At 41.4% G+C, this 24,972-nt stretch overlaps 1 protein-coding gene and 1 non-coding gene across 2 annotated transcripts in view; both read left to right on the plus strand.

Moving 5' to 3' along the window:
• The first annotated feature begins 12,149 nt into the window (after positions 1-12,149).
• The window catches only part of LANCL2 (LanC like glutathione S-transferase 2), a 44,096-nt gene continuing 31,273 nt past the window's right edge, over positions 12,150-24,972 (plus strand). Inside the window, exons 1-2 of the mRNA XM_077765834.1 lie at positions 12,150-12,313; positions 24,709-24,826. Of these exons, the coding sequence (XP_077621960.1) occupies positions 12,185-12,313; positions 24,709-24,826 (247 nt within the window). The 5' untranslated portion in view covers positions 12,150-12,184. The remainder of the gene's footprint in view (positions 12,314-24,708; positions 24,827-24,972) is intronic.
• Positions 12,504-12,588, plus strand: TRNAG-UCC (transfer RNA glycine (anticodon UCC)). The gene has a single exon. It is a non-coding gene; the product is annotated as a tRNA-Gly (tRNA).

Here is a 24,972-nt window from a genome sequence, read left to right on the forward strand (position 1 = left end):
GCCTGTGGCTTAATCTTACACACTTAGTGTGTAAGTCTTCTTATAAGTCTTCTTATAAGTTTTCATCACAAGAAAAAAATATCTATAATACGTATAGTAACAGATGTTAACTAGACTTATTGTAATGATTGTTTCATAATATATAAAAATATTAAATCATTATGTCATATACCTGAAACGAATATAGTGTTGTGTGTCAATTATACCTCAAAAAAAACCCCAAAAAAACCCAGTATCATCAACAATTCAATGCTTGGGAATAAATCCAATGAAATGTATGTAAGATCTCTATACAGCAAGTCACAGAGTAATATTAAGGGAAAATTTAAAGGATCTAAATAAGCACATATATGTATGTGAGGGATTTGAGACTCAGAATTATAAAAATGTCAGTTCTTCCCAAAATGATCTATGGAATAACAACAATCCCAGTCGGAGTCCCAGAAGTTTACTTTTTTAATTGACAAGCAGATTCTGAAAGGTGTATGGAATTGCAAATAACCTAGACTACCAAGACAATCTTGAAGAAGAACCAAGTGGTAGACCTTTTCTACCTGACTTTAAGACTGAATGCAGAGTAACCTTAATTAAAACAATGCTGGGAAAAGAATAGACAAACAGACCAAAGGAGACAATCGAGACCAAGAACAGGCCTACACATGCATGCGTACTTGACTTCTGACAAAATTGGCAGGATAGAATAATGAGGAAAGGGAGTAGTGCTAGGTCAGTTGGATATCCAAATGGGAAAAAATGAAAAACTGTCCCTATTGATACTATGCACATAAATAATTTCAGGTGGGTTATAGATGTGAATATGGAAGGTTTAAGAATAAAGCTCCCAGATGATAACATGAAAATAGCCTCATGGCCTTGAGTTGGCGACAATTTCCTAAACAGAGCCCGAACAGCAGCATAGAAGGACTACATTAACATCTGGATTGCTTTAATGTCTCAAGGTGATCAAAGAGTTTGAAAAAATGGGCTACCTAGTAATATATTAATAATACCAATAATTGCTATGTATTGAGCATTTACTGTATACTAAGCAGCCTACCAGGTTTCAAATGCCTTATCTCATTTAACCCTGAGGATTACTATCATTATTTTACAGATGAGAAAACTGAGGCACAGAGAGGTTAAGTATTTTGCCCAAGGTTATTTTCACTGCTAGTAAGGAACAGAGTTGCAGTCAGGCTCTGAAGCCCACACTCTTAATGATTCCACCTGGTGTCTATTTAAGTTACTGGATTTTATATGTTGTAGGCATTTAACTGACATACTGATGCTGAACCTGAAGAGGACGTGTAGGATGCAAATATATCAGGAGCCCCCAGATCCATCTGGACACATCTCAGTGTTACCTACCAAAAGCTGCTGAAAGATAACAAAAATATTATAAGTGCATGAGGTGAAGATTCTATAGATAAATATCTCAGGAATCAGGTCAAAATCACACTAGTAGTTTCAATCTTCCTGTCTTCCCAATCTTGTTTCCACAAAGGTACTTGTGGATTATTACATTGATAGGAAAATACTTTTAAGACAACTTAAGGGAAGATGTTTTTTAGATTTAAATAACCCTTTGTCCAAATGTACAACTTTCAGCTAGCCTTGGCCTTTGCACCTCCTGTTTTCATTATATCAACAGGTTATCATGTCATTATCCACCAATAAAGTGTCTGAAGAATCTGTGAACCCAAGAAAGCCATAGGTGCTCACGTATTGGTAGTGGTAATGATAAACTTTACCTTAATGAGATCCATGATAACCAATCCATAATTTTTCTTTTTCATTAATCTGCTTGGGTTCTATTGAGCTATCTCTCCATCTTTGTTAACCAGGCACTAGGATGAATCCCACGTTTGCCATGACCCAGTACAGATGAAAAAGTTAATCCTCAATTCTTTTTAAGAACCGAAACTTCCAGCAGTGATATGAATTCTGGGCATATAGAGTTTAATAGAGTAAAAATGATAATAAAAGAGTGTAGGGAGACTTTCTACCCAAGCAGATAGAATGCCCATGATATTCATATTGTCAGGGAAATAATAGAAGACTAGAAGAAGTTACCATCATGTGAGTCAGCCCTACCCTTGCCAATTCTTTCCCTGACAGATGGACAGATAAAAGATCCCAAATGTGCCTATGGTAGGATTAACATTCTAAAATTTAGTCCACTTGTAGGAATATAATATTAATATTCATTTGAAAAGATTTGGCTTATGGGCCCCCAAACGACTTCACCCAGAAGGAGCTTAGTCATTTGAGGCTCTCACACAAGGTACTTTCCTTTCTTTTCATTTCCTCCCTCCATCCTTTTTTTTTTTTTTCCAACTTTTTATTTAAATTCCAGTTAGTTGACACACAGTTTATAATATCAGTGTAATATCAGTTTCAGGTGTAGAATTCGGTGATTGATCACCTACACGCAACACACAGTGCTAACAATTTCCTTCCATCCTTTTTCGTCTTTTTCCCTTTTTTTCTCTCTCTCTCTCACCCCTTCCCTCCTCCCTCCCTCCCTTCCTTTGCAATAGATAATATTTTATTGTCTTATTTGCATAGTCTTATACATAAATTGTCAATCAAGATATTATTCTAGAAAGGAATAAAAAGAAAAGTGAATATAATTTTTAAAGTCTCATTATATCCAAAGTTCTCTCAATCAAAATTAGAATCTTTAAAATATCCAGCTCAGCAAAGAAACTATAATTATGCCATTTTTCATGAAGATGCCTTCTCTTTTCAGCCAGGCACTATCCAGCAAGAGTTCCTAAATGTAAATCAGCAATAAAGAACATTCTCTTTGGGGTGCCTGTGTGACTCAGTCAGTTAAGCTCAGGTCACGATCTAGGGTTTGTGAGTTTGAGCCCCCTCCACCCTGCTGTGAGCACAGAGCCTTCCTGGGATATTCTCTCTCCCTCTCTCTCTGCCCCTCCCCTGTTTGCATGAGCACATTTTCCCTCAAAAACTAATTAATTTAAAAAAAGAGAACATTCTTTTTTTTGCTAGGCAAGTATTCGAACATGCCACTCTCTGCACTGAACACAGATCCATGCTAATTCCTGGAGCTGAGTATTGGGAACAACAAAGAAGGGATGGGCTGAAGTGTCAGAGAAGGGGAAAGAGATTCAGAGAGACCAAAGAACCTAAGTCCAAAGTAGGAATGAGTAGACGAAGAAAGGATCTAATAAGTTTGACACCATATGGAACTCATGCTTTCCACAGCAGCACAGGATGTAGGCGGCCAAATAAGGGCATGCCTAGTAATTTAAGGATTAACAACTAGGATATTATTTAGTTCCAAGGCTTCAACTCATAATTCTACTGGCATCCTCAAGTGCTTCATACCCTCCTTTTCCCTGACAGGACCCTGGGGTCTCCCAGACATGGCCAAGCACAGCACAGCTCTATAGTGTGGTAAACACATCCTAAATATTGCTCTGGGGGATATTCCAAATACAATACAGTGTGAATGGGCCCACCTCAAGTTGGACAATGCAGTAGTACTGTCACATGATCGTGTTGGTGGCCATTAAACTTTTTTTAAATGTTTTTTTTTTTTTAATTTATTTTTGAGACAGAGAAAGACAGAGTGTGAGCAGGGGAGGGACAGAGAGACAGGAACATAGAATCTGAAGCAGGCTTCAGGCTCCGAGATGTCAGCACAGAGCCTGACGCGGGGCTCGAGCTCGAGAACCATGAGATCATGACCTGAGCTGAAGTCGGCCATTTAACCAACTGAGCCACCCAGGCACCCCAATCTTTTTTTTTTTTAAGTTTATTTACTTTGAGAGAGAGAGAGAGAGAGGCCCAGGCAAGTTCTACACTGCCGGCGTAGAGCCCAATGTGAGGCTTGAACTGTCACAAACTGTGAGATCATGACTTGAGCCAAAACTAAGAGTCAAACGCTTAACCAACCGAGCCATGTTAATATCTTTTTGTTATTTATTTCTTCAAGAGCAAACAGAAACAACTAAATGTCTAACAATAGTGGATTGGTAAAATAAGTTCTGTATAAAATCTTGCTGTAGAAGTGTATTTAACAAGAGTTCTGGCTACTATAATGGAATGATTTTGCCAGACTGTAGCTCTTTAACTATTATAAAATCTGATCAAAAAAAATTTAAAAAGACTGGAGTATGACCCAAAGCAGGCAGGAACCGGAGTGCAGGCGTTCTTTGAAAGTCAGAAAGCCCAGGGGTGCCTGGGTGGCTCAGTCGGTTAAACATCCATCTTGGGCTCAGGTCATGATCTCACAGTTCATGGGTTCAGGCCCTGCATCGGGCTCTGTGCTGACAGCTCAGAGCCTGGAGCCTGCTTCAGATTCTGTGTCTTCCTCTCTCTGTCCCTCCTCCGCTCACACTCTGTCTCTCTCAAAAATAAATAAATATTTAAAAAAGAAAAGAAAAGAAAATCAGAAAGCCCAGCTGGCCTGAAGTTTCTCTTCAATCCACAGGCAGTTCAAGGCAGCTGAAAGCCTCAGCCTTATTTGCTTAAAGTGTCAGATGACAAAATTTGGGGCTGGCAAAGCAGATGGAAAGTTAGGGAAGACATCGCAGACAAGAGAGAGACATAGAGGGGACAAACCCCAAAATCTGATTGTAAATACTGCCCATTTCTTGGCCGATTTGCTGCACTATGCGTGTGGCAAACCCAGCAAAAAAGTAACAGCTGAAAGGGAAGATGGTCGAGCTTTTAGCTGCTGTTCCTGGCAGGGGAGAGTTTGAATTTTTTAATTTATATTAATTTCTTTTTAAGATATACTTTTAAAGATGAACACCATATTGTGATGTTTATAGATGATATAAATATGTTAACAATAACACAAATTACAGGGTGATGTAATCGAACAATATACCTTTCGTTTGCTTGTTGTTGTTTTTATTTTATGGTGGAAAAAATACCAAACAAGATCAGCCCTCTTGACAAATTTTTAAGTGCATAATATATTACTGTTGACCATAGATACAAAGCGGCATAGCGGATCCAAAGCTTATTCATTTGGCCTGACTGCAACGTTCTGTTGGTTAGTAAGCCATTTCCCTCTTCCCTCAGTCCCTGGCTACCACCATTCCACTTTTTGATTCTATGAATTTGACTATTTTATTCAAGCTTTTAGTCTATTTTTTAGTCAGATTATTAGTTCTTTTTCCTATTGAGTTGTACAAGTTCCTTGTATATTTTGGAGATGAACCTCTTATCAGATACATGGTTTGCAAATATTTTCTTCCATCCATAAACTGCCTTTTTTTACTCTGGTGATTGTTTCTTTTGCTGTACAGAAGCTTTTTTGTTCAATACAGCCCTGGCTGCTTATGTTTGGTTTGGTCGTCTGTGTGTTTGGTGTCACATTGGTGAAACCATTGCCAAGGTCCATGTCACGAAGGTTTTCCCCCATTTTCTTTTAGGAGTTTTACAGTTTGGGGTCTTATGTTTAAGTCTTTAATCATTTCGAGTTGATTTTTGTGTTGGGTGCAAGACAAGGGTCCAATTTTATTCTTTTGCACGTGGATATCATTTGCCCGCCACCGTCTCTGGAAGGAGAATGGTGTATCCTTGGCACCCTTGTTGAAGATCAGCTGACTGCATGTGTTGTCTGTGACAGAGTCACATGACATTCCTCCTTCCTCACTAACCTGATTTCTGAGGTCGGAGAAGGCACACCGCAGGCCTGGGCAGGTGTGGTACAGGGCCACTGGTTACATAAATCACCCCAAAGATTTCAGCCTTGTGATTAAGGCCTGAACACCCTCCAGGCTACTCTCTTAGAATCTGGGTCAGGCATGGAGAACCATGCCTAGGGAACCCCCAGAGATACTACTTCTGGAGCTTCCGGGGTACCTGGTTTGTACCCTGCAGCAGTGAGTGCTCTGAAGGAAAGACAATGGAAGAGGCCCTTGTATGCTTTGTCAGGGCTTGGGGCCCCCCACCCAATCCTAGGATGAAAGAGGAACTTAGGAAATTCGGAGGAAGGGCCTAGGGAGCTATTACGTTATCTCTGTCTTTTCTTTTTATCTCTTTCCCTCTCTTCCTCTGGTCACCTTGCCAGGTCTCATGGGGGCCATATCAGAGCACATTTGAATGATGCCATGCAATACCCACTCCCACAGCCTTCTTTCTGGACAATAATCGATAGTAAATCTGTGTCCCAACATGGAGCCCGGTGTCCTGAGTCTATCTCACACAGCGCAAGTGAGAACAGTCCTTTCTTTCATCTGTATTCTCGGAGAATAGAATCATAGCTCTCTGCTCTCTGGCACTTGGCTATCAGTCTCTCCATTGTTTTGTGTGTGTGTGTGTGTGTGTGTGTGTGTGTGTGTGTGTGTGTAACACCTTTATTGAGATCGAATTCATTTATCATACAACTCACTCATTGAAAGTGTACAATTCACTGGGCTTCAGTATATCACAAAGTTGTCCAGTTATCACCACAACCAATTCTAGATCATTTTCAACACCACGAAAAGAAACCTCTTACCTTCTAACCACCACTTCCCAATCTCCGCTCCTCTAAACCTCACACACCCACTAATCTATTTTCTGTCTTTATAGATTAGTCTATTCTGGGCAGTTCAAATAAATGGGATCATACAATGCGTAGAGCTGGAGGGGAATCTTTCCATGTCATTATTTGCTTAGTCAGGGAGTTAACTTAGTCAGGGAATTAACTTAGTCAGGGAGTTAACAAAGTCAGGGAGTTAACTAATCGGTCAACTCCTTCCTCATAAATGAAGGGCAGGAAGGGGGAGCTGGGGAGGGGCATTGTCTTAACTGAAGTTCAGCTTGCAATCAGGAGAGGCCTGTTTCTCGGCTAGATGAGAGCAGCCATCTGAGTAGAGAAGATATCTTGTAGTATACGCGTTACCAAAAAATCCTGTATTTTTTCCCAGAAAGACCTTACCTTTGCAGTTGCTCTGCGTGCTGTAGGGCAGATCCCCCAGCTTACGAATAAGGTCATGTGGACAGGTTATTACCTGTAAACTGTAAACTGATCCCCACCCAAATATACAAGAGTCTTCATGGTACCTCTCCCATGTTTGTGAAGAAGTCTGCTCCCTGGGTGCTGCCTCTACTTAGCCTGTCCCTTCTGTCTGACAGGCTGTGCCTGGTCTGTTGTCAGGCGGAAATACACAGGATCACAAAGCCCATTCTTCCTTCGGTGTGACTTTCTCTTCTCCTACCACCTGTCGCGGGCTGCGCTGAGGACAAGCCCCAATCCCACATCGCTCTCAGAACCGCACCATGCCTGCACACAACCGAGGCTTTGTTCCTGGGCCAGAAGGTTCCATCGGGCTCCCAGGGCATAAAGGGAAGACAAACTCTTGTAAATAGCCTGGTTTGGGGGCTGCCTGCAGATCCGCAGGCCTTCTCAGAGATATCTGAACCTCAGTAGCGAGATAGATCCCTGCTGTACCTTTAATTTCCTCTCTGAGTGAATCCTTACGTCTCTTATATTCTGGGGTGTTCAAGATGTTCATGCTCGTCCCAGAGCCTGCGGCTCTCAGTGTGGCCTTTCCCCTAAGGCCAGGTTCCAGAAGGACAGCCGAGGAATGGTTCCCTACAGCACAGGCAACAAGAGCCTAGGGTGGAAACGGTCATGCTACCACAACCTTGCGTCTAAATCTCCCACATGCAGTCCAGTTACTACCATTTCATAAGCACAGCTGTTCCGTTTTTAATTTAAAAACATTTTTTTAATGTTTATTTTTGAGAGACAGAGTGTGAGTAGGGGTGGGGCAGAGAGAGAGACACACACACACGCACAGAATCTGAAGCAGGCTCCAGGTTCTGAGCTGTCAGCACAGAGCCCAATGCGGGGCTTTACCCAACCGTGGATAAAATCGAAAATACTTTTGGATTCTACTTCGTTAAGTATAAGAAATATCAACACGAGCATCCCACTAACATTCTGAATTTTGGCACAAGCTTTAAATCTCTTGAGCTATCCATGACGAGGCACATTTGGGTCAGTATCTTCACCCTCTCCTTTGGCATGTTTGAAGAGATGCCTAACCTTTCTCTGATCATCACCTTTCAGTCATAAATTGAGTTCCACGAAGCAAGAAATTACATGAATGACGTCGAGATACGGGAGCTTTCACCAGGAGACCTGGTAAAAAAGACAACAGGAAACCGGAAACATTATTGGGTGAGGTAAGTGCCCTGGGCCAGGCACACCTGGCGGCATTCACCCACATGTTGCACTGCTATGAATTTTCCGTGTCTCTGAAATGAATATGCCAAATGGAGCAGTAGGCCTTAAATCGTTGGTCTCAGAATCCCTTTACCCCTCTTAAAATTTACTGAGAATCCCAAAGAATTTTTGTATGGACAGTATCTATTAATAGGTACCAATTTAGATATTAATACTAAAAAATTGTAAATCTTTATTCGTTTGGCAACATAATAAATGACATGCTATAGGTATATTTTTATGAAAGGTAACTATTTTCAAAACCAAAATGATATGCATGAGGAAAGGGCCATCGTTTTACATTTTTAGAAATTTCTTTACACCTGAGAGAAATTAACTGAACTCTCATATTTGCTTCTCTATTAAATCTGCTATGACGTCTTATAGCACGTTGCCTCTAGAAAACCCCATCGTACACTCATGAGAAAATGGTAGGCAAAAAGCCAAATAATGAATGAGAGCTCTTCCTGCACCTTGACTCCACTGTCTGCGTAAGCGCTCGGGGCGCTGAGTGTAAGGTCACATGCTTTGCAAGCGATGAGTCTTGACTTCCAGAACACCAGCCGGATGGGTTTCGGCTGTCACCACTGCTGCTTGAACAGCTGACATGGCTTTTCTAGTTTACAGAAGATTTTATGTTCAAGATCATTGCAGCAAAGCTACCGTAGACCTTCACATCCAGGACATTTCCCATTCTGGGAGGTATTTCACACAAAACACAACGAAGAAACTGGAGATAATAAGAGACCTCTAATCAGGAAGAGATAAGACATTTAAATGGATAGTTTTGATACTGCAAACCAATGTTTCAGGATGCTACCTAATTGGTTTTGGGGTGTTTCGTTTTATTTTTTAGTATTTATTATTTAAGGATAGCTGATACACGTTATATTGGTATATGTTATGCGATGCTCATCATGGTAAGTATAGTTATCATCTCTCACCATATAGTGTTATTATTATACTATCAACAGTATTTTTTTTTTTACTGTTTTTTAATTTTATTTTTGAGAGAGACAGAGAGAGAGAGAGAGACAGCGTGAGCAGGGGAGGGTCAGAGAGAGAGGAAGACACAGAATCCGGAGACAGGCTCCAGTCTCTGAGCTGTCAGCACAGAGCCCCACACAGCGCTTGAACTCACGAACCGCAAGATCATGACCTGAGCCGAAGTTGGACGCCTAACCAACTGAGCCACACAGGGGCCCCATGCATTCTTTATGCTGTAGGGATGCCTCCCAGTTCTGTGTAATGCACCTGCCCGGGTCTAATACCCTCCCCGGGATATACTGCAAACTGCAACTTTCACATTCATGACCTTTACCTCATTTGCTACATCATGGTACAAAGTTGTTTAAATTTTTTTTTTAAAGGGAAAATATCTCATGGATTGTGAGTTATTTTAGTTCTATGAGGATCCGTTTCTTTATATTTCAAATAATGACATTAGAACAGAGTTGTATGTTGAAGTTAACATATTAAATTGCTCTCAAAATTTTTAAAGAGAAAAAAAAAGTAACATTTTTGGCCTCACAGCTGCCCCAAAAGATTTGTGATCATACTTTGAGAGCCATTTGCTGGCTTAAGGGATCACATTTATCCTAAATTAGGGGTGTAAAGCACACGTAGTGTCTGTATGTGACTTGCAGCTGGAAGGAACCATCTTATGTAACAGAGATTGGGGGTAACAAACAAATCCCTCCCCTGGACCCACCCGGGCTAGGCTGTTTCTTTCCCAGCAAGCCAACAACCCGGCACCTGATGGATGCACAGAGGGGAAGACAATCTCAAGAGGGATTGGCAGGGTAGGAGGAGGGAATTTGGTGGTCTGCCTATTGGGACTTCCCCTCCTACCACCCAGAGTAAAGGCCTTCACCATGGAGGCCTGAGCAGCTCTGGCAGGCAATGGAGGACTCACTCAGGCACTTAGGAACACGGACATATCTGAAAGCCTGTCATACGACACACACATGAAGAATAACTAAGATAAAAATATAAGTAATAAATCAAAACACAAGCAAACAAAACCTCAGGCTTTCACATGTATTCACCTATAACTCCCCTCCCCCCAGCTGACATGCATTCTACCTAGAAGTTTCCGTCATGCAGCCCTACTCACCATGTCAGGACAACCTATCTCCCACAAGAGGAAGACTCACTTCCTGGGCCCTCCAGCCATGTGTCCTGGGTTCGGCCAGGTGACCCCCGAAGTTCCCCTCTCCCAGTTAGATTCCTTTGTTAGGAAGTGCCCATGGTCCTCGCCACTCCCAGGGATTTGTTGTGGACATTAGTCCTTGTACTGTCTCCTCTCACACAGCTGTGTTGGGAAGGAGTCCTCTCTGAGAGCGCGGTGCGGCCTCAAGTGAATAAAAAGTTGTAATTTCAATGCCTGGGCCCAGGTTTTTGCGCTACTGAAGAGTGGCCGCCAGCAGAAGATGGCCCTGAAGCTAGAAGGGGCAGCAGAATGGATCCGCACACCTTCTGCATTGGAAAAGCCTGGAAGAAAGAACTGTTAGTTCTCCGCAAAATAGTGTAAATGAAATTTCCACTCCCAGCGAAGTTGTGGGTCAGACAGCATTTAGGAAGAGATGCCGACTCCTTAAACTGGGTTTAAATGTTTTAGTCTTTGAAAATATTGGTCGAACTTCAGACATGCTTGTGTACTTGGTAACCGTTGTTCACAGGTCCCCACCAGATTTTAAGGATGAGAAGCTCTACTCACCTCATAGCAGGTGGGCGGGAGGCTGCAAAGGTCACCAGAGTTGACATTGCAAAGCCTGCAGTGGCTGTTCCTGCAACACTGCCCGCGATGGCCTCATCTAAACAACCCACGCTTTGGTGAACATCTGCTCTGGGTTATGGCAGAAGGATGAGCATCGGTGGTTAGGGGATTAAGCTTGCTTCAAGGGAAGGCATGAAAGTACAGGAGCGGTAAGAAAATGTCCTCTATGGAGGGCGGGACCCCAGGACAGAGAAACGAAGCAGAAACGGCCAACAGTCCCTCAAAGCATGCAGCTGTACCAGGCGTCTCCTTGAACCCGAAGGGTCGTTATGCTGACTCGTCCCTTTAAAATGATTTCCTCCTACACTGTAATCGCCCATGGATACCCCATCAGTAGGGGGTGTTTCACATGCACAGCCCTGTGTGGTTGGGGGGGGGAAGATGAAAGTACAGGTAGCCATGTGGGGCCAGGCCACAGAGGCAGAATTGGTCCTTTACTGTTGGGTGCTGTGCTTTCCTCGATCATGTCACTTTTCGTTATACTAAAGCATAAGCATACTGCTTGCTTCCAGAAAAGAATAATCTTTATCTTCCTATGTCGAATCCTTACCTTCCTCACCCACTGACTTGGAACCAGAAGGGGCAGAAACTATCTTTTTAATATTTGTCCTCACCTAGCATAATCTGGCATTCAACCAAAAGTTANATTAGTAGATCTGGTCCTAAATGAAGCAACAAGAACAAAGAGAACCAACAGACTGTTTTTTAATCACATCGGGATTATATAAATGGCAAGATCGATTCGCTTGTGTCCTTTAATTATACATATTTTGTTCCTGGGCAATTAAATTAATCCTGGAGGTATCTTTCGGGCCAACCAAATATTTAGATACCTCCTGTTTCCAAAGATACCTGTTTATTCAAAACAATGGGACTGAAATAAAACGTGAAAAGCAAAGGAAAAAAAAGAAAAAAGGCCTGTGGCTCCTCCTCCAGACACCCCCCTCCCAACTGTGATGAAAAGGAGGGACTGTCCCCCCCACCCCGGGAGACACTATCCTTGCAGTGTTTTAGGCTGTTTTGAAATTCTTTTCTTTGGAACATTTTTTTCCCCCTTAATATCAAAAAGCTGCTGCTGCTCGCGAGGCCGGGAGGCGCACCAGCGGCCGCGGACACGGGAGGCACCGCTCGGCGGNGGAGGTTTGTCCCCGCCCGCACGCCGTGCCGCGCGGCCCCGGTGGTGGGGCAGAGGGCGCGCGGCGGAGATGGGCGAGACCATGTCAAAGAGACTGAAGATCCACCTGGGCGGGGAAGCGGAGATGGAGGAGCGGGCGTTCGCCAATCCCTTCCCGGACTACGAGGCCGCGGCCTCGGCGGGGCCCCCCGCCGGNCCCGTGTGACGTCACCGATCCGCGCCCGAGGCCCCACCCGGGCGGGCGTAGAGATCGGGGCCGCGTGGCGCGTGGGCGCTTTCTCCGTTTTGAGCTGCGCTGCTTCCGGGAGGGAGGGTTGTGGGTTTTATTCCGTTAGCCACGTTCCGTTTGATAGACAGAGCTTTTGACATTAAGACTCAGGCTTCGGGCTGCCTGGGTGGCTCAGTCGGTTGAGCGTCCGACTTCCGCTCCGGTCGTGATCTCACGGTTCGTGGGTTCGAGCCCCGCGTCGGGCTCTGTGCTGACAGCTCAGAGCCTGGAGCCTGTTGCCATTCTGTGTCTCCCTCTCTCTCTGACCCTCCCCTGCTCACGCTGTCTCTCTCTCAGAAATAAATAAAACATTAAAAAAAAATTAAGACTCAGGCTTCAGAACTTAAATCCCTGCCAGCTTTAGCCGACGTGCCCGCGCAGAAAACAAGAATCCTTTTCCACAACCTTTTTATCCAATCAGGATTTATCTTCCTTATTCTGCAACAGCCCAGCCATTTTACTTGAGGACACAGTTACACTTTCTTTTTTTTTTCTGTAACAAAAGACATGTTCTTCATATTTTTCCTTACCCAAAGAAAGAGTTTTTTCTTAGCCCACGTTTAATACACTGTTGTTTCCTTTTAACCGGGATATTTCTATTAGTTATAAGGATATGTATTGATTAGAGTTCTTAATCCTTAGAAACCTTCATTTGTAGCGAAAACTAAGACGTGAACAATTATGGATTGTCTGTTCCACAGGCATTTTATGAATTTCACATAATAAATATTTTATGAATTTCACAATTTCTAGAAGTATATTCTTCCTTACAGTAAATTTTTCAGTGTGGCACACCTGTATGCTAATGGACTTAAATAGCTCTAGTTCCTTTAATAAGAAGCCAGAAGTTGCTGAATCTGTGTTCAGTAATCAGTGCCTCTGAATCTTATCTTGTTTGGAAATATCTAGATGTGATGTGGGAAACAAAGGCTAGGGAAGTGTAGGTAAAATTACATTTCCGTATAACCCGCAGCCCGTTGACAGGTACTTGAGATAGGTTCTTCCAGGAACTGCCACCTGATAATGCTGTATAGAGGGAAAAACAACTTTAACTTGACAATAGCTGGACACGCAGGAACTTGTGATTCTTCTTTAACAGGTGAAAGTCCTTTTGGAAACTTGCCTTTACCTCCCACAACTCCCAAGTAATAATCAGTCACCGCTTGCAAGCGCAGTGCAGCTCTTTCTGCCCAACGGTCCTGTCCCCGTGCTTTAATAAAACCACCTTTTGGTACCAAAGACATCTCAAGAATTCTTTCTTAGGCTCGGAATCCCAGCGTTCCAAACCACATCAGATAGTTTAATTTACCTGTTATTAATAATTTTGTTTAGCTTATTCACGAAAATTTCATGAGACATTAAATAGGTAACCATCATAGAAAGTTATTTTTCTGGCTGACAATTTTATAAGAGATAAGAGGACTTTATGACTAGTGCAACCAGGGAGAATAAAAATGTTATGCCTGTATCATATTTAACGCTGATAATGTTGTCAAGAACTGACCTCTGTGCTGTGGAGCCATAATATGTACCACGAAGACAGAGTTGGAGAATAAAGAAGGAAGATAGTTTATTACGTTGCCTGGCAGATGAAGCTGCAGCAGGCTAAGGCCTTTAAAAACTGGAAGCCCCCCAGAGAAAGGGGCTGGGGTGGGGGAGGTTTATAGGAAAATACAGGATCTAGCCGGTTTTGACAGAAATTGGGTTCTGCCAGCCTCCTACCCCTTGCCTTTAGGGTGGTACCAGGTTCTGGAAACAAAAGGCTAACTAAGAATGGAGGAGGGGAGCTTTGCAGAAGAGAAGAAAAAGGTTACTTTAAAACCGAGCTTTCCTGAAGCATTAGGGCAGCCATTTTGATTTTTGTTCGACTTTATGCTTTTAAGTGGTTTCAACAACTCTTAAGATATGCCTATTTTAAGTAAACCAACAAACTTTAACTGGCTTCTGTTTACTGACGACTGTCCTAGATCAGGTGAACTTGAAAACCCCTTGGATTAGTTGCTGTGTTTCTGAAAGTATACTTAATTTATGTAAGCACTTATTTTCATTAGGCAAATTAAATACAGCTCTTTACAAATTAGTTTTGGCCGTACCATCTGTATCTTAAAAAAAAAATCACCCCATCTTTAGCATATATGTATGGACCTACATAAAAATCCAGACAGGCAAGACAGAGCTTAGGGCTCCTGGTTCCTGGAGAAGATCTTGTAGAACATGTACATCTCAAAGACACAGAGAAAGGATATAAACCTCTGCAAGAGGACCTACGTTTCCTAAGTCCAGATCTTTTACTCTATGTGCAAGACTTTTGAGGTGAATAACATAAGTTCTGGGATTGGTCAAAAGGGTAGATTGTTTCCAGAGCTACAGTTCTGTTCTTGTAAAGCCTTATTTTGTAAGAGAAGTACAATTGTTTTTAATTCCTCAAAGAATTGGATTGCAACCTGAGTGATCTCAAAAGGCTGACCCAGCCATCCAACTATATTATCTTCAGTTTGCTTCCTCATATCTGGGAGAAGATTTTCAACTAAGATGGAAATCAGAAGAGTATTATGTTCCAGATTTAGAGCTGTGTCTTGGGAATGTTTACTAAATTCTTCCACAGTGGCTTCAAAATATTTTTTCTTTCCCTCTGGGTACATAGTTTTATTTTAGCTTAGGGGAGGTCTCAAAAAAAGAAAGTTTCAGGTTCTGAATATCAGCTTCCAGTTTGGCCAACTGCTGACCATAGAGCTACTTAAAAAAAGCCCTTTTGGGTATTTTGTCAGGTTTCGGTTGGGATTCACTGAAAGTAAATATTTCTGGTTGTATTGAACCACCCTTTGGATGCAAGAAGCATCCCAAATTGGGTGCAAAGGACACTAACCTCCCAAGATCCCGAGCCACTCCCAAAGATAGCCCAAGGAAGAGCTCAGACAATTTCCCTGAGAGCTGGGAACCGGCGGTGGGCTCCTCGCCGCAAATGCAGTGCCGCACGCATTTCTGTGCAGCCATGTCTTTGGAGCCCCCAACCTGACGGTTAGTTGAACTGCCTACACACACCGGGACGTGTGTGTTCCGGGCAGGCAGATAACTGAGCCAAGTTCTCAGGACACAAAAAGAGAAAAACAATAAGGCAATAGCTGTCGCTGGGAGAGAAAGGATCAATACCCAGTGGGTTCCCGAAAGCCAATCCAGGAGTCACAATTCAGAGGTCTAATCTTGACACCTGTTTTTATCCTGCCAACTTGAATTTGGAAAGGAAGGGACAACTTAAAATTGACCTTCCTCTCTGGACCTGGCACCGCAGATAGAGATCTAGGAGAGCCGACCGGTAAGAATCTCATGCTTTGCCAGCTTCTGACAGTTTTCTCAGGCTCTGCAGTGAGGGGGTATCCCAGCGGGTCTCATCCCAGTCCTCAAACTGTGGACGAGAAATAACTTTCCTTTACCCTCTGTGGCATGCGCTTGGCTGACCCCCTTTTTCTCTAGGGCAACTTGTAAATGGATAAGCTTATGTTTTTAAGTTCTCTGTTGTGGCCACTGTAATTCAGGATTGTCTTTGATAAGGTTAAGGTTTCAAGGCCGAGCCTTAAAACAAAATTTTACTCACCTGAATTCTCACCAGTTGGACCCAGTTTAGTTTTAAGTGAGACCCAGCCCAACCCCAGGGCCAGTCTGGTTATTCACTTGGACCGAGTTTGGAAAAACAAGTGTTTAAGTAAAGTCCGAAGCTTCATCATGGAAAAGCTGCAGTGCTGGGATCCAAGAGGGACTTAGCCGTGACCTCCAGAGGCAGCAAGAAAGCAACCGACCCAACAGGTACTTTGCCTGGTTGGTTGGTCATGGCACCTGGGAACCATGGGTGGGGGGGAGGGCATCTCCTTTAGGTCCTTCTTCTGACACCAGAACTGATAAAAGATAACTGGGGCATGTTAAAAATTGAAGAGTTTATTGAAGCACAAATGGGTTTGCATCGGACAGCGCCAAGCCGGAAGTGGTTAGGAGCACTCTGTGGGACAGGAGCCAGGGGAAGAACGCGTAAAGCAAGTACAGAAGCCAGGGAAGGAGATCCTTTGCTTGGCTGCAGCTTCAGCCTGGTTTGCTGTCTCTGATGGGTTATCCTTAGCGTTTAGATTTTGTAACCCTGGGGCATTTATTGACTTAGATTGTGTTTACTTATGTAGACCACCAGGGCTTGAGAGCCACCCCAGTGTGTAACGGCCTCGGGTTTCATTAATTTAACAGCGCAGATTTGCCAGGTTCAGGAGAGAGCTGCACGCACAGGGACTTCGAGAAACTACTTTAAGAGACTGGCGAGGAGTAAAATATGACTACAGAAGAGAGAGCCTGAATGACATTGGGTGGCTGGGAAGGTAGATTGGAGCCAATTCTGAAGGATTTGACAGATCCTGAGAATTTGAAAAGTCTTTCGGCAGAGAAAAAAAGGAAGATGAGGAAAACTTTTACATGGCGTCTCTAATTTGGCCAAATCTTGAGCTGTCAGAAATGCTTTATTTTCTAATTCTGCTCTGTTTCTTCTGATTGCAATGCGATTGTAATGCAGTTACTAAATAAGCAGTCTCTGATCGGAGGTAAAACCTCCAATTTCTTCAACTGTTTCTGCTTTTTCTGTCATGTGGGGAATGTGTATTGTACTTATATGGGGTGATTGAGTGAAGGCTGTTAAGTTTTTTGCGAATCTAATGGTACGTGGTAAATATAGAATCAAAGATGTCACAATAATTACACAGCATGGGGGAAGCCTAGGAATTTTGAAATTAGACCATAGAGTCAGAGCTTCAAGAGCTTGGGCTTTCACTGTCTGGTGACTTTGGGTAAGCCTCTGTTTTCTCACCTAAAAATAGGAAATCATTTGGTGATGAGAAGATTAATTGAACTATGTAAAGCACTTAGTGCCAGTCATGTTATAAGTGCTCAGTAATTGTTAATTACCGTTATAATACCGTTATTAACTGAGATGAACCAGTTTAAAAGTTCTCCTGGTATGATAATCTTCATCACATGCAAACAGAATTCTGGCATAATAAATTTTGTTCTTTGTTTATAAGACTGTGGTTCTGATATAAACAAATTAGAAGTTTCTTTTATGAGAGATAGAAAAGAACTAGAAAAGCCACCTCAAAGCAGAGGCGGACAAATTTTTACGGTGAAATTTTGGCAAGTATTCATAGGAATTAAATAATCACAAGTCTTAGAGCTACATTCCAGTGGCATTTATGAGGAATAAAGCATATACTTTGGGATAAGGTGATTATAGCAGAGCCAAGACTGTATATAAATATGAGTTCGTCCTGCATTCAGCTGCAATAAACGGAAGTCTCAATTTGGAAGTATCTTAATCCAATTATTGTTTCCATATAACAAATCTGGAAGTACGCAACTATTGGTGTTGATTTACTTCATCAAGGTCAGGGCCCGGATTTATGAGATTAGTTCGGTGTTTCTCTCATCTTCTCTGTGTTTTAGTAGAAGATGGCTGCTGCAGCTCCAGACTTCATGTCTAATTTTACAGCAGGGAGAAGGGAGAAAAACGAAGGGAGTGCCAGCTGTACCCTTCTCGTTCATCAAGAAAAATAAGAACCTTCTAAGAGGTCCTAGAAGACTTGTACTTATGCTTCATTGGTCAGAACTGTGTCCTGTGTCTGTCGCTGGAAAAGCAAGTATAGCTCCTGGGGGCTGGATGCATTGCTGCCCAGAATATAACCAGGATTCTGACGGTAGGAGAGCAGAGTACGGGAAATAGACACAGACTAGGTACTATCTTACTGGTACTCCATAGTGAGTATCAGAGAGGTAGTACTCCAGTCTTTTTCTTGCCATGCAAATTATTCTTCATCCATTTGATTCACAGTAGAAGCCAAAGCACAAGAAAGTTCAAGAAGGAAGTTCAAGATACTAGGAGTCAAAGGTCTTCACACAGTTAGATGGAGAATCAGACATTCTGCTGGCACATTCATAACAGCAGTAACATATTAATTCTTCTGGTCCGTGAGCACAGGATTCCTTTGCATTTGGCTTCAGTTTCTTTCATTAGTCATATAGTTTTCAGTGTGCAGATCTTCCACCTCCTCGGCAAAGTTTATTTCTAAGTATTTTATTGTTTTCAGTGCTCTTGTGACAGAATTGTTTTCTTTGCATCTTTTTTAGCTATTTTGTTAGCATGTATCAGCACAATTGAGTTCCGTAATCTGGTTTTATGTCCTGCAACTTTACTGAATTTGTGGATTGGTTCCCTCAAGTTTTTGGTTTTGTCTTTAGGATTTTCTGTATATAAGTTGATGTCATCTGGAAATGTAGACAGTTTTACTTTCTCCTTTCTGATTTGTATGCCTTCTATTTCTCTAGCTTGCCTAACTTCCAGCACTGTGTTGATTAAAGTGGTTAGAGTGTGTACCCTTGCCTTGGGCCTGATCTTAGAGGAAAAGGTTTCAAACTTTCATCTTGAAGCGTGATGTTAGCTATCGCCTTGTATACAGCCTTTATTACGTTAAGGTGTGTTCCTTTTGTTTCCAGTTTGTTGAGAGTTTAATCATGAAATGATGTTGTTATTTTGTCAAATGTATTTTTTTTAAACTGTTGAGGGGATCATATGCTTTTTATCTTCTGTTCTGTTAACATGGTGTATCACATTTATTGATGAACCATCCTTGCATCCCAGTTATAAAGCCCACCTGATCCTGGTATAGGGTCCTTTTAATGTCTTCTTGAATTCAGTTTGTTAATATTCTGTTGAAAAGTTTTGCGTCCATATTCATCAGGGATATTGACGTGCAGCGTTCCTTATCTGGCTTTGCCAATGTTGGTCTTGTATAATGCATGTGGGGTATTCCCTCCTCTTCCATTTTTTAGAAGATTTTGGAAAAAAAAAAAAAAGACTGGTTAATTTTGCTTGAAGTATTTGGTAGAATTCATCATCTCATTTGCAGAATTCTTTCTGGGAAGGCTTTTGATTAGTCATTGAATCTCCTTGCCCCTTTATTGCTCTGTTCATATTTTCTGTTTCTTTCTGATTGGGCATTAGTTTGTTTTATGTTTCTAGGAATTTATCCATTTCTTCTGGGGCTGTCAACTTTCTATTGTTCATAGAAGTCTTTCATGATTCTTTATATTTCTTTGGTATCACTTGTAATGTCTCCTCTTTCATTCCTGTTTTTATTTTTTAAAGTTTATTTATCTTGAGAGAGAGACAGAAAACACGTGTGTGCGAGGGAGGGGCAGAGAGGGAGAAAGAATCCCAAACAGACTCTGCACTCTCAGCACAGAGGCCAACGCATGGCTTGAACCCACGAACTATGAGTCGGACACTTAACCGACCGAACCACCCAGTTGCCCCTGAGTTTTGTTTTTACTTATTTGAGTCTTCCTTTTTTCTCAGACTAGCTCAAGGTTTGTCAGTTTTTTCTTCTTTCTGAAATACCAGGTCTTAGTTTTGATAATTTTTTTCTATTTTTTCTCTGATCTCTATTTAATGTACTTTGTTTGGATATTGTTTCTCTCTTTCTGCTAATGTTGGGCTGGTTTATTGTTTTTCTGGTTCTTGTGATACAAAGTTAGGTTATTTCTTTAAGATCTTAATTTTTCCTGGAATGCCTGGGTGGCTCAGTCGGTTAAGTACTTGATTCTTGATTTAGGCTCAGGACATGCTCTCACAGTTGGTGAGTTCAGATACTCCATTGGGCTGCACACTGACATGGAGTCAGCTTGGGATTCTCTCTCTCTTTTCCCCTACCCTGCACATGCTCTGTCTCAAAGTAAAGAAATACATTTTTTAAAAAATCTTCATTTTTGGGGGTTGCCTGGCTGGCTCAGTCAGCATCCGACTTTGGCTTAGGTCATGATCTCACAGTTCGTGGGTTCAAGCCCTGTATTGGGCTCTGTGCTGACAGCTCAGAGCCTGGAGCCTGCGTCAGATTCTGTGTCTCTCTCTCTGCTTCTCCCCCACTTATGCTCTGTCTCGCTCAAAAATAAACATTTAAAAAATGTTTTTAATGTTCATTTTTTCTTAATATAGAAATTATCTGTATAAACATTATCCATGTAAACTTCCCTTTTGGAATTGCTTCTGCAGCATCCCGTAATTTAGGTGTGTTGTATTTCATTTTCATCTGTTTCAAGATACTTTTTTAATGTCCTTTCAATTTCTTGTTGGACCCTTTTGTTGTTGAAGGGTGTGTTGTTTAATTTTCACATATATGTAGATTTTCTAGTTTCTTCTTGTTGATTTCCACTTTTGTAACTTTGTCAGTAAAGATAGTTGGTATGATTTCAGCCTTCTAGATTTGGTAACACTTGTTTGTGATTGTGTGATGATATGATCCATCCTTGAGAATGATATGCATGCACTTGAGAAGAATGTGTATTCTGTTATTATCAAATGCAATGTCTTACGTATATCTGTTAGGTCCATTTGGTTAAACATATTGTTTTATTGTTGACTTTCTGTTAGGATGATCTATTCATTCTTAAAAAGCGTGTATTAAAATCCACTTTTATTACTGTATTGTTTCTTTCTCCCTGCAGATCTGATTGTATTTGCTTAATGTATTAGGTGCTTTGATGTTGAGTGTGTATATTTTTTCAGTTGTTATGTGTCCTTGAAGAATTGGTCCCTTTATCTTTGTATAATGACCCTTGTTTCATGTAACTGTTTTTTACTTAGTCTATCCTTTTCTTATTTTTTTCTGATATAGCCACCCTTGTCTTCGTTTGGTTTCCACTTGCATGGAATACCTGTTTCCATCCCTTTTCTTTGAGCCTACGTGCGTTCTTAACGCTGAAGTGAGTCTCTTGCAGGTTGGGTTTTGCTTTTTTTTTACCCATCAAGATACTCTTTGCCTTTTGGTTAGAAAATTTAATCCACTTACATTTACAGTAATTATCAACACCTAAGGACTTAACCAGCACCATCTGTTTAATAGCTTTCTGGCTGTTTTGTAGCTGCCTTTTTCCTTTTTGACTCTCTCACTGCATTCCTTTGTCAGTTGGTGATTTGTCACCGTTGTAGGCTCAGATTCCTTCGTCTTTAACTTTTGTGAATCCACTGTAATTTTTGTTTTGTGGTTACTATGAGACTTACATAAAACATCTTATAGATCTAATCTCTTTTACACCGACAGCAGCTTAACCTCAATCTCATATGAAATCTCTACCCTTTTACTCTCCTTCTTTTATGCTTCTTAGTGATAAATTAGTGATAATTTATCACTTTTTAGTGATAATTTAGTGATACTCTTTTTATATTGTGTATTCATTAACAAATTGTAATAGTAATTCTTATTTTTGATATTCTTGTTCTAACCTTTATAGTAAAGTGGATAACACACCATCATATTATAGTGTTAGAGTTTTCTGAATTTGACTGTATGTCTGCCATTATCAGTGTGTTTTATATTTTCATGTGGTTTTTTAAAAATTTTTTGTTCTTAAATATTTATTTATTTTTGAGAGAGAGCAAGTGGGGGAGGGGCAAAGAGAGACAGAGACAGAGAATCTAAAGCAGGTTCTGCAAGGTCAGTGCAGAGCCTCACATGGGACCCAAACTCACAAATTGTGAGATCATAACCTGAGCCAAAATGAAGAATCGGACATTTACCTGACTGAGCCACCCAGGCACCCCTATTTTTTCTTATGGTTTTATGTTACTAGTTGGCTTCCCTTCATTTCAGCTTAAAGAACTTCTTTCAGCACATTTTGTTAGGCAAGAAGAGTGGTGATGAATTAATTTAGTTTGTTTGGGAAGTATTTTCCTTCATTCTTGAAATTTCATGTCTTTGGGCTGGGTTATTGGAAGGTGGTTGTGATCTTTTGGGTATGTCATGTTTCCTTGATTGCTCATGAACCTGGTGGAGTCCAGAACACATCAGTGGGAACTATATCCCTTTTATACCCTCTGAGAATCTTATACACTACAGCTCTTATTTGCCTCTTCTCCCCATTCATGGAACCTTCTAAGTAATGCTCTGGATGCCATGAGAGAAAAATTAGTCTCTCCAGCAGAGTCCTGCACAAATTTGAAAACTGGGCATTCATTCAAGGGCTCTCCCCTTTCTGTGGGAGAAAACACAGGCCATCTACTTAGCCCTGTGCTGTACCACTTTAGGGAAGGGCTGATGCTGATAAAGACCAGGTCTTACACAATCTAATGCATACAAACTCTTTTTTTGTTTGTTTGTTTTTGTTTTGCCTCTAATGGACTTTGGAATTTGTCCTCTGGAAATCAGGACCTTCCCAAAGGCTTTGTGATCTGAAAGTGACTGCTCAACTGTTCCGCATACACTCCCAGATCGCAGCCGGAGAGGGGCAGGAACCTAGTCACTGTCTCGTGTAAGTTCTATGGGCAGTACTGGTATCTGATAGACTGGTGAGCTGAACCTGCCACGGGCCCCGCGGTGCAGGGCACTGGGTTCCACAATGCACGCAGAAGCACTTCTGTCGGTGGATGGATTTTTATTGTTGCAGGACAAAAACGAGGCATGCCTAATGCTGCAGTGATGCAGACCTTACCCTAGTTTCGATTTTTACTGTTTATCAATTTTTTCCAGAATGTACACAAGAGGTTTCTGGATCAGAGATTTATTATTGATCAGACAGACTGTAGCTGGCGAGTGGTTCGTGTGTCTCAGGGCTTCCCTGGGGACCACAGTGCAGCCAGCTCAGCTGTCCTCCACACAGACTCTGTGTAGCCTAGGCAGATATTGAAAAAAAGTCACTTTTGGGGTGCCTGGGGGGCTCAGTGGGTTAAGCGGTCCACTTGGGCTCAAGTCATGATCTCAAGGTCCAGGAGTTCGGACCCCGCGTTGGGCTCTGTGCTGACAGCTCAGAGCCTGAAGTCTGCTTTGGATTCTGTGTCTCCCTCTCTCGGCCCCTCCCCTGCTTTGTTCTGTCTTTCTATCTCTCAAAACTGAATAAACGCTTAAAAATTTTTTTAAATTATTTTTCTCTGCTTTTTATAAATGGAAAAGAGGAAACATTCTTCCCTTCTCCTTCTGAGAGAGGTTCATTGCAAATACCAAAGTCTTTGGCATGTAAATAAATCTCTCTCTGAAAAGATAGGCCTGTCTGTCATCAGTCTTACTACTCAGAAGTACAGACATACCCCAGAAATGTGAACACATACCTCCAGGATTAAGTAAACCTCTCCGGAGTCCCCCCAATGTATTCAATTGTAACTTAATTCCTGAGGTTTACTTTTAGTCCAGAACCTCAAATTTCAGTAAAATTTCCCCTGAAAGCCCTAACGGTGCAGTAACACAAAAACATCTTCTCTGTAGCCCCATAGAGGGACATTTCATTAGGATGGATAACACGTCACTCTATCAGGAAAACATATAGTCATAAATTTGTCTATCTCTAATAACAGAACCACAAAACACATGAAAGCAACAAATAAATAAAGGAATAAATAGAAAAACCCATCACCATAATCAAGGATCTTAATATATCTCAGCAATTTGTGTAGCAGCTGCTGGATTTTTCAATACTCCTCAGAGACATAAAAATCTGAGCACTGTCAACTGCTTATTTAAGAATATTGCTGTTTCTCTTGAGAAAGACTACCAGCAGTGAATAAGAATACTTGTTTCTGTAGCTCTTAGTAGCCTTGGGACTTAATATTTTTAATTTTTTTAATTATTTGTTTATCTGATAAGGCAAACCATGGTACTTGCATTTATTTTCTTTTTATTTCTAAGTGATTGAATATTTTTGATTTTTTTTTCTTTTTAAAAAGTACATCAATAATTTTAGGTCTATTTCTGTATTGTTGTAGCCTTTTTTTATTACATTGTTTTCTATTACAGTTATTTCCCCCTGGTCATTAATTTTTAAACCATCTTTTTCTTACATTCTTTAACTTCTGGAAGTTAACATGTTTGTTTAGTCTAATCCATCTTTTTTTTTTTTTTTTTTTTAGACAGAGAAGGTGAGCAGGGGAGAGGAGCAGAGAGAGGGAGAGAATCTTAAACAGGTTCCACACTCAGTATGGACTGGATGCAGGACTTGATCCCATGACCCTAGGATCACGACCTGAGCTGAAATCAAGAGTTGGATGCTCAACTGACTGAGCCCCCCGGGTGCCCCAAATCCACCTTTTTTAAGAAATAGTTTTTTCTTTGGTTTCTATAACTTATTTTTTGTAATCTTACAATGACTTATAGTCCATATAGAGCATTATCTCATTTAACAGCTCACCGTATAAAATCAAAGTAGGACCAACGAAACACTGACATGGGCCGAGTAGCGATTACCATCTCATGTTCTGACAACTTAGACAATATTACCTGCTCTTATGCAATTTGAATTTATGTCTTCTTTTGGGTTCTCAGATCATTCATAATTTCGCAAGGCGAATCCAGACCAAAATCAAAGATCTGCTGCAGCAAATGGAAGAAGGTCTCAAGACAGCTGACCCGCATGACTGCTCTGCGTACACTGGTTGGACAGGTGAGAGCATGGGGTCAGGTTCGTTGACGGTCCATCTGGAGGTTACAATTTTAACACTTGAATTTTGAAATTTTTCTTCTTTTAAAGGGGTAAGGTTTTATACCCTTTAAACGAAATCTTGAACTTCTTCAGTGATGAGATGCTTT

Source organism: Crocuta crocuta, unplaced genomic scaffold, assembly GCF_008692635.1.
Source record: "Crocuta crocuta isolate KB4526 unplaced genomic scaffold, BGI_CrCroc_1.0 scaffold751, whole genome shotgun sequence".
NCBI classification, from domain to species: domain Eukaryota; kingdom Metazoa; phylum Chordata; class Mammalia; order Carnivora; family Hyaenidae; genus Crocuta; species Crocuta crocuta.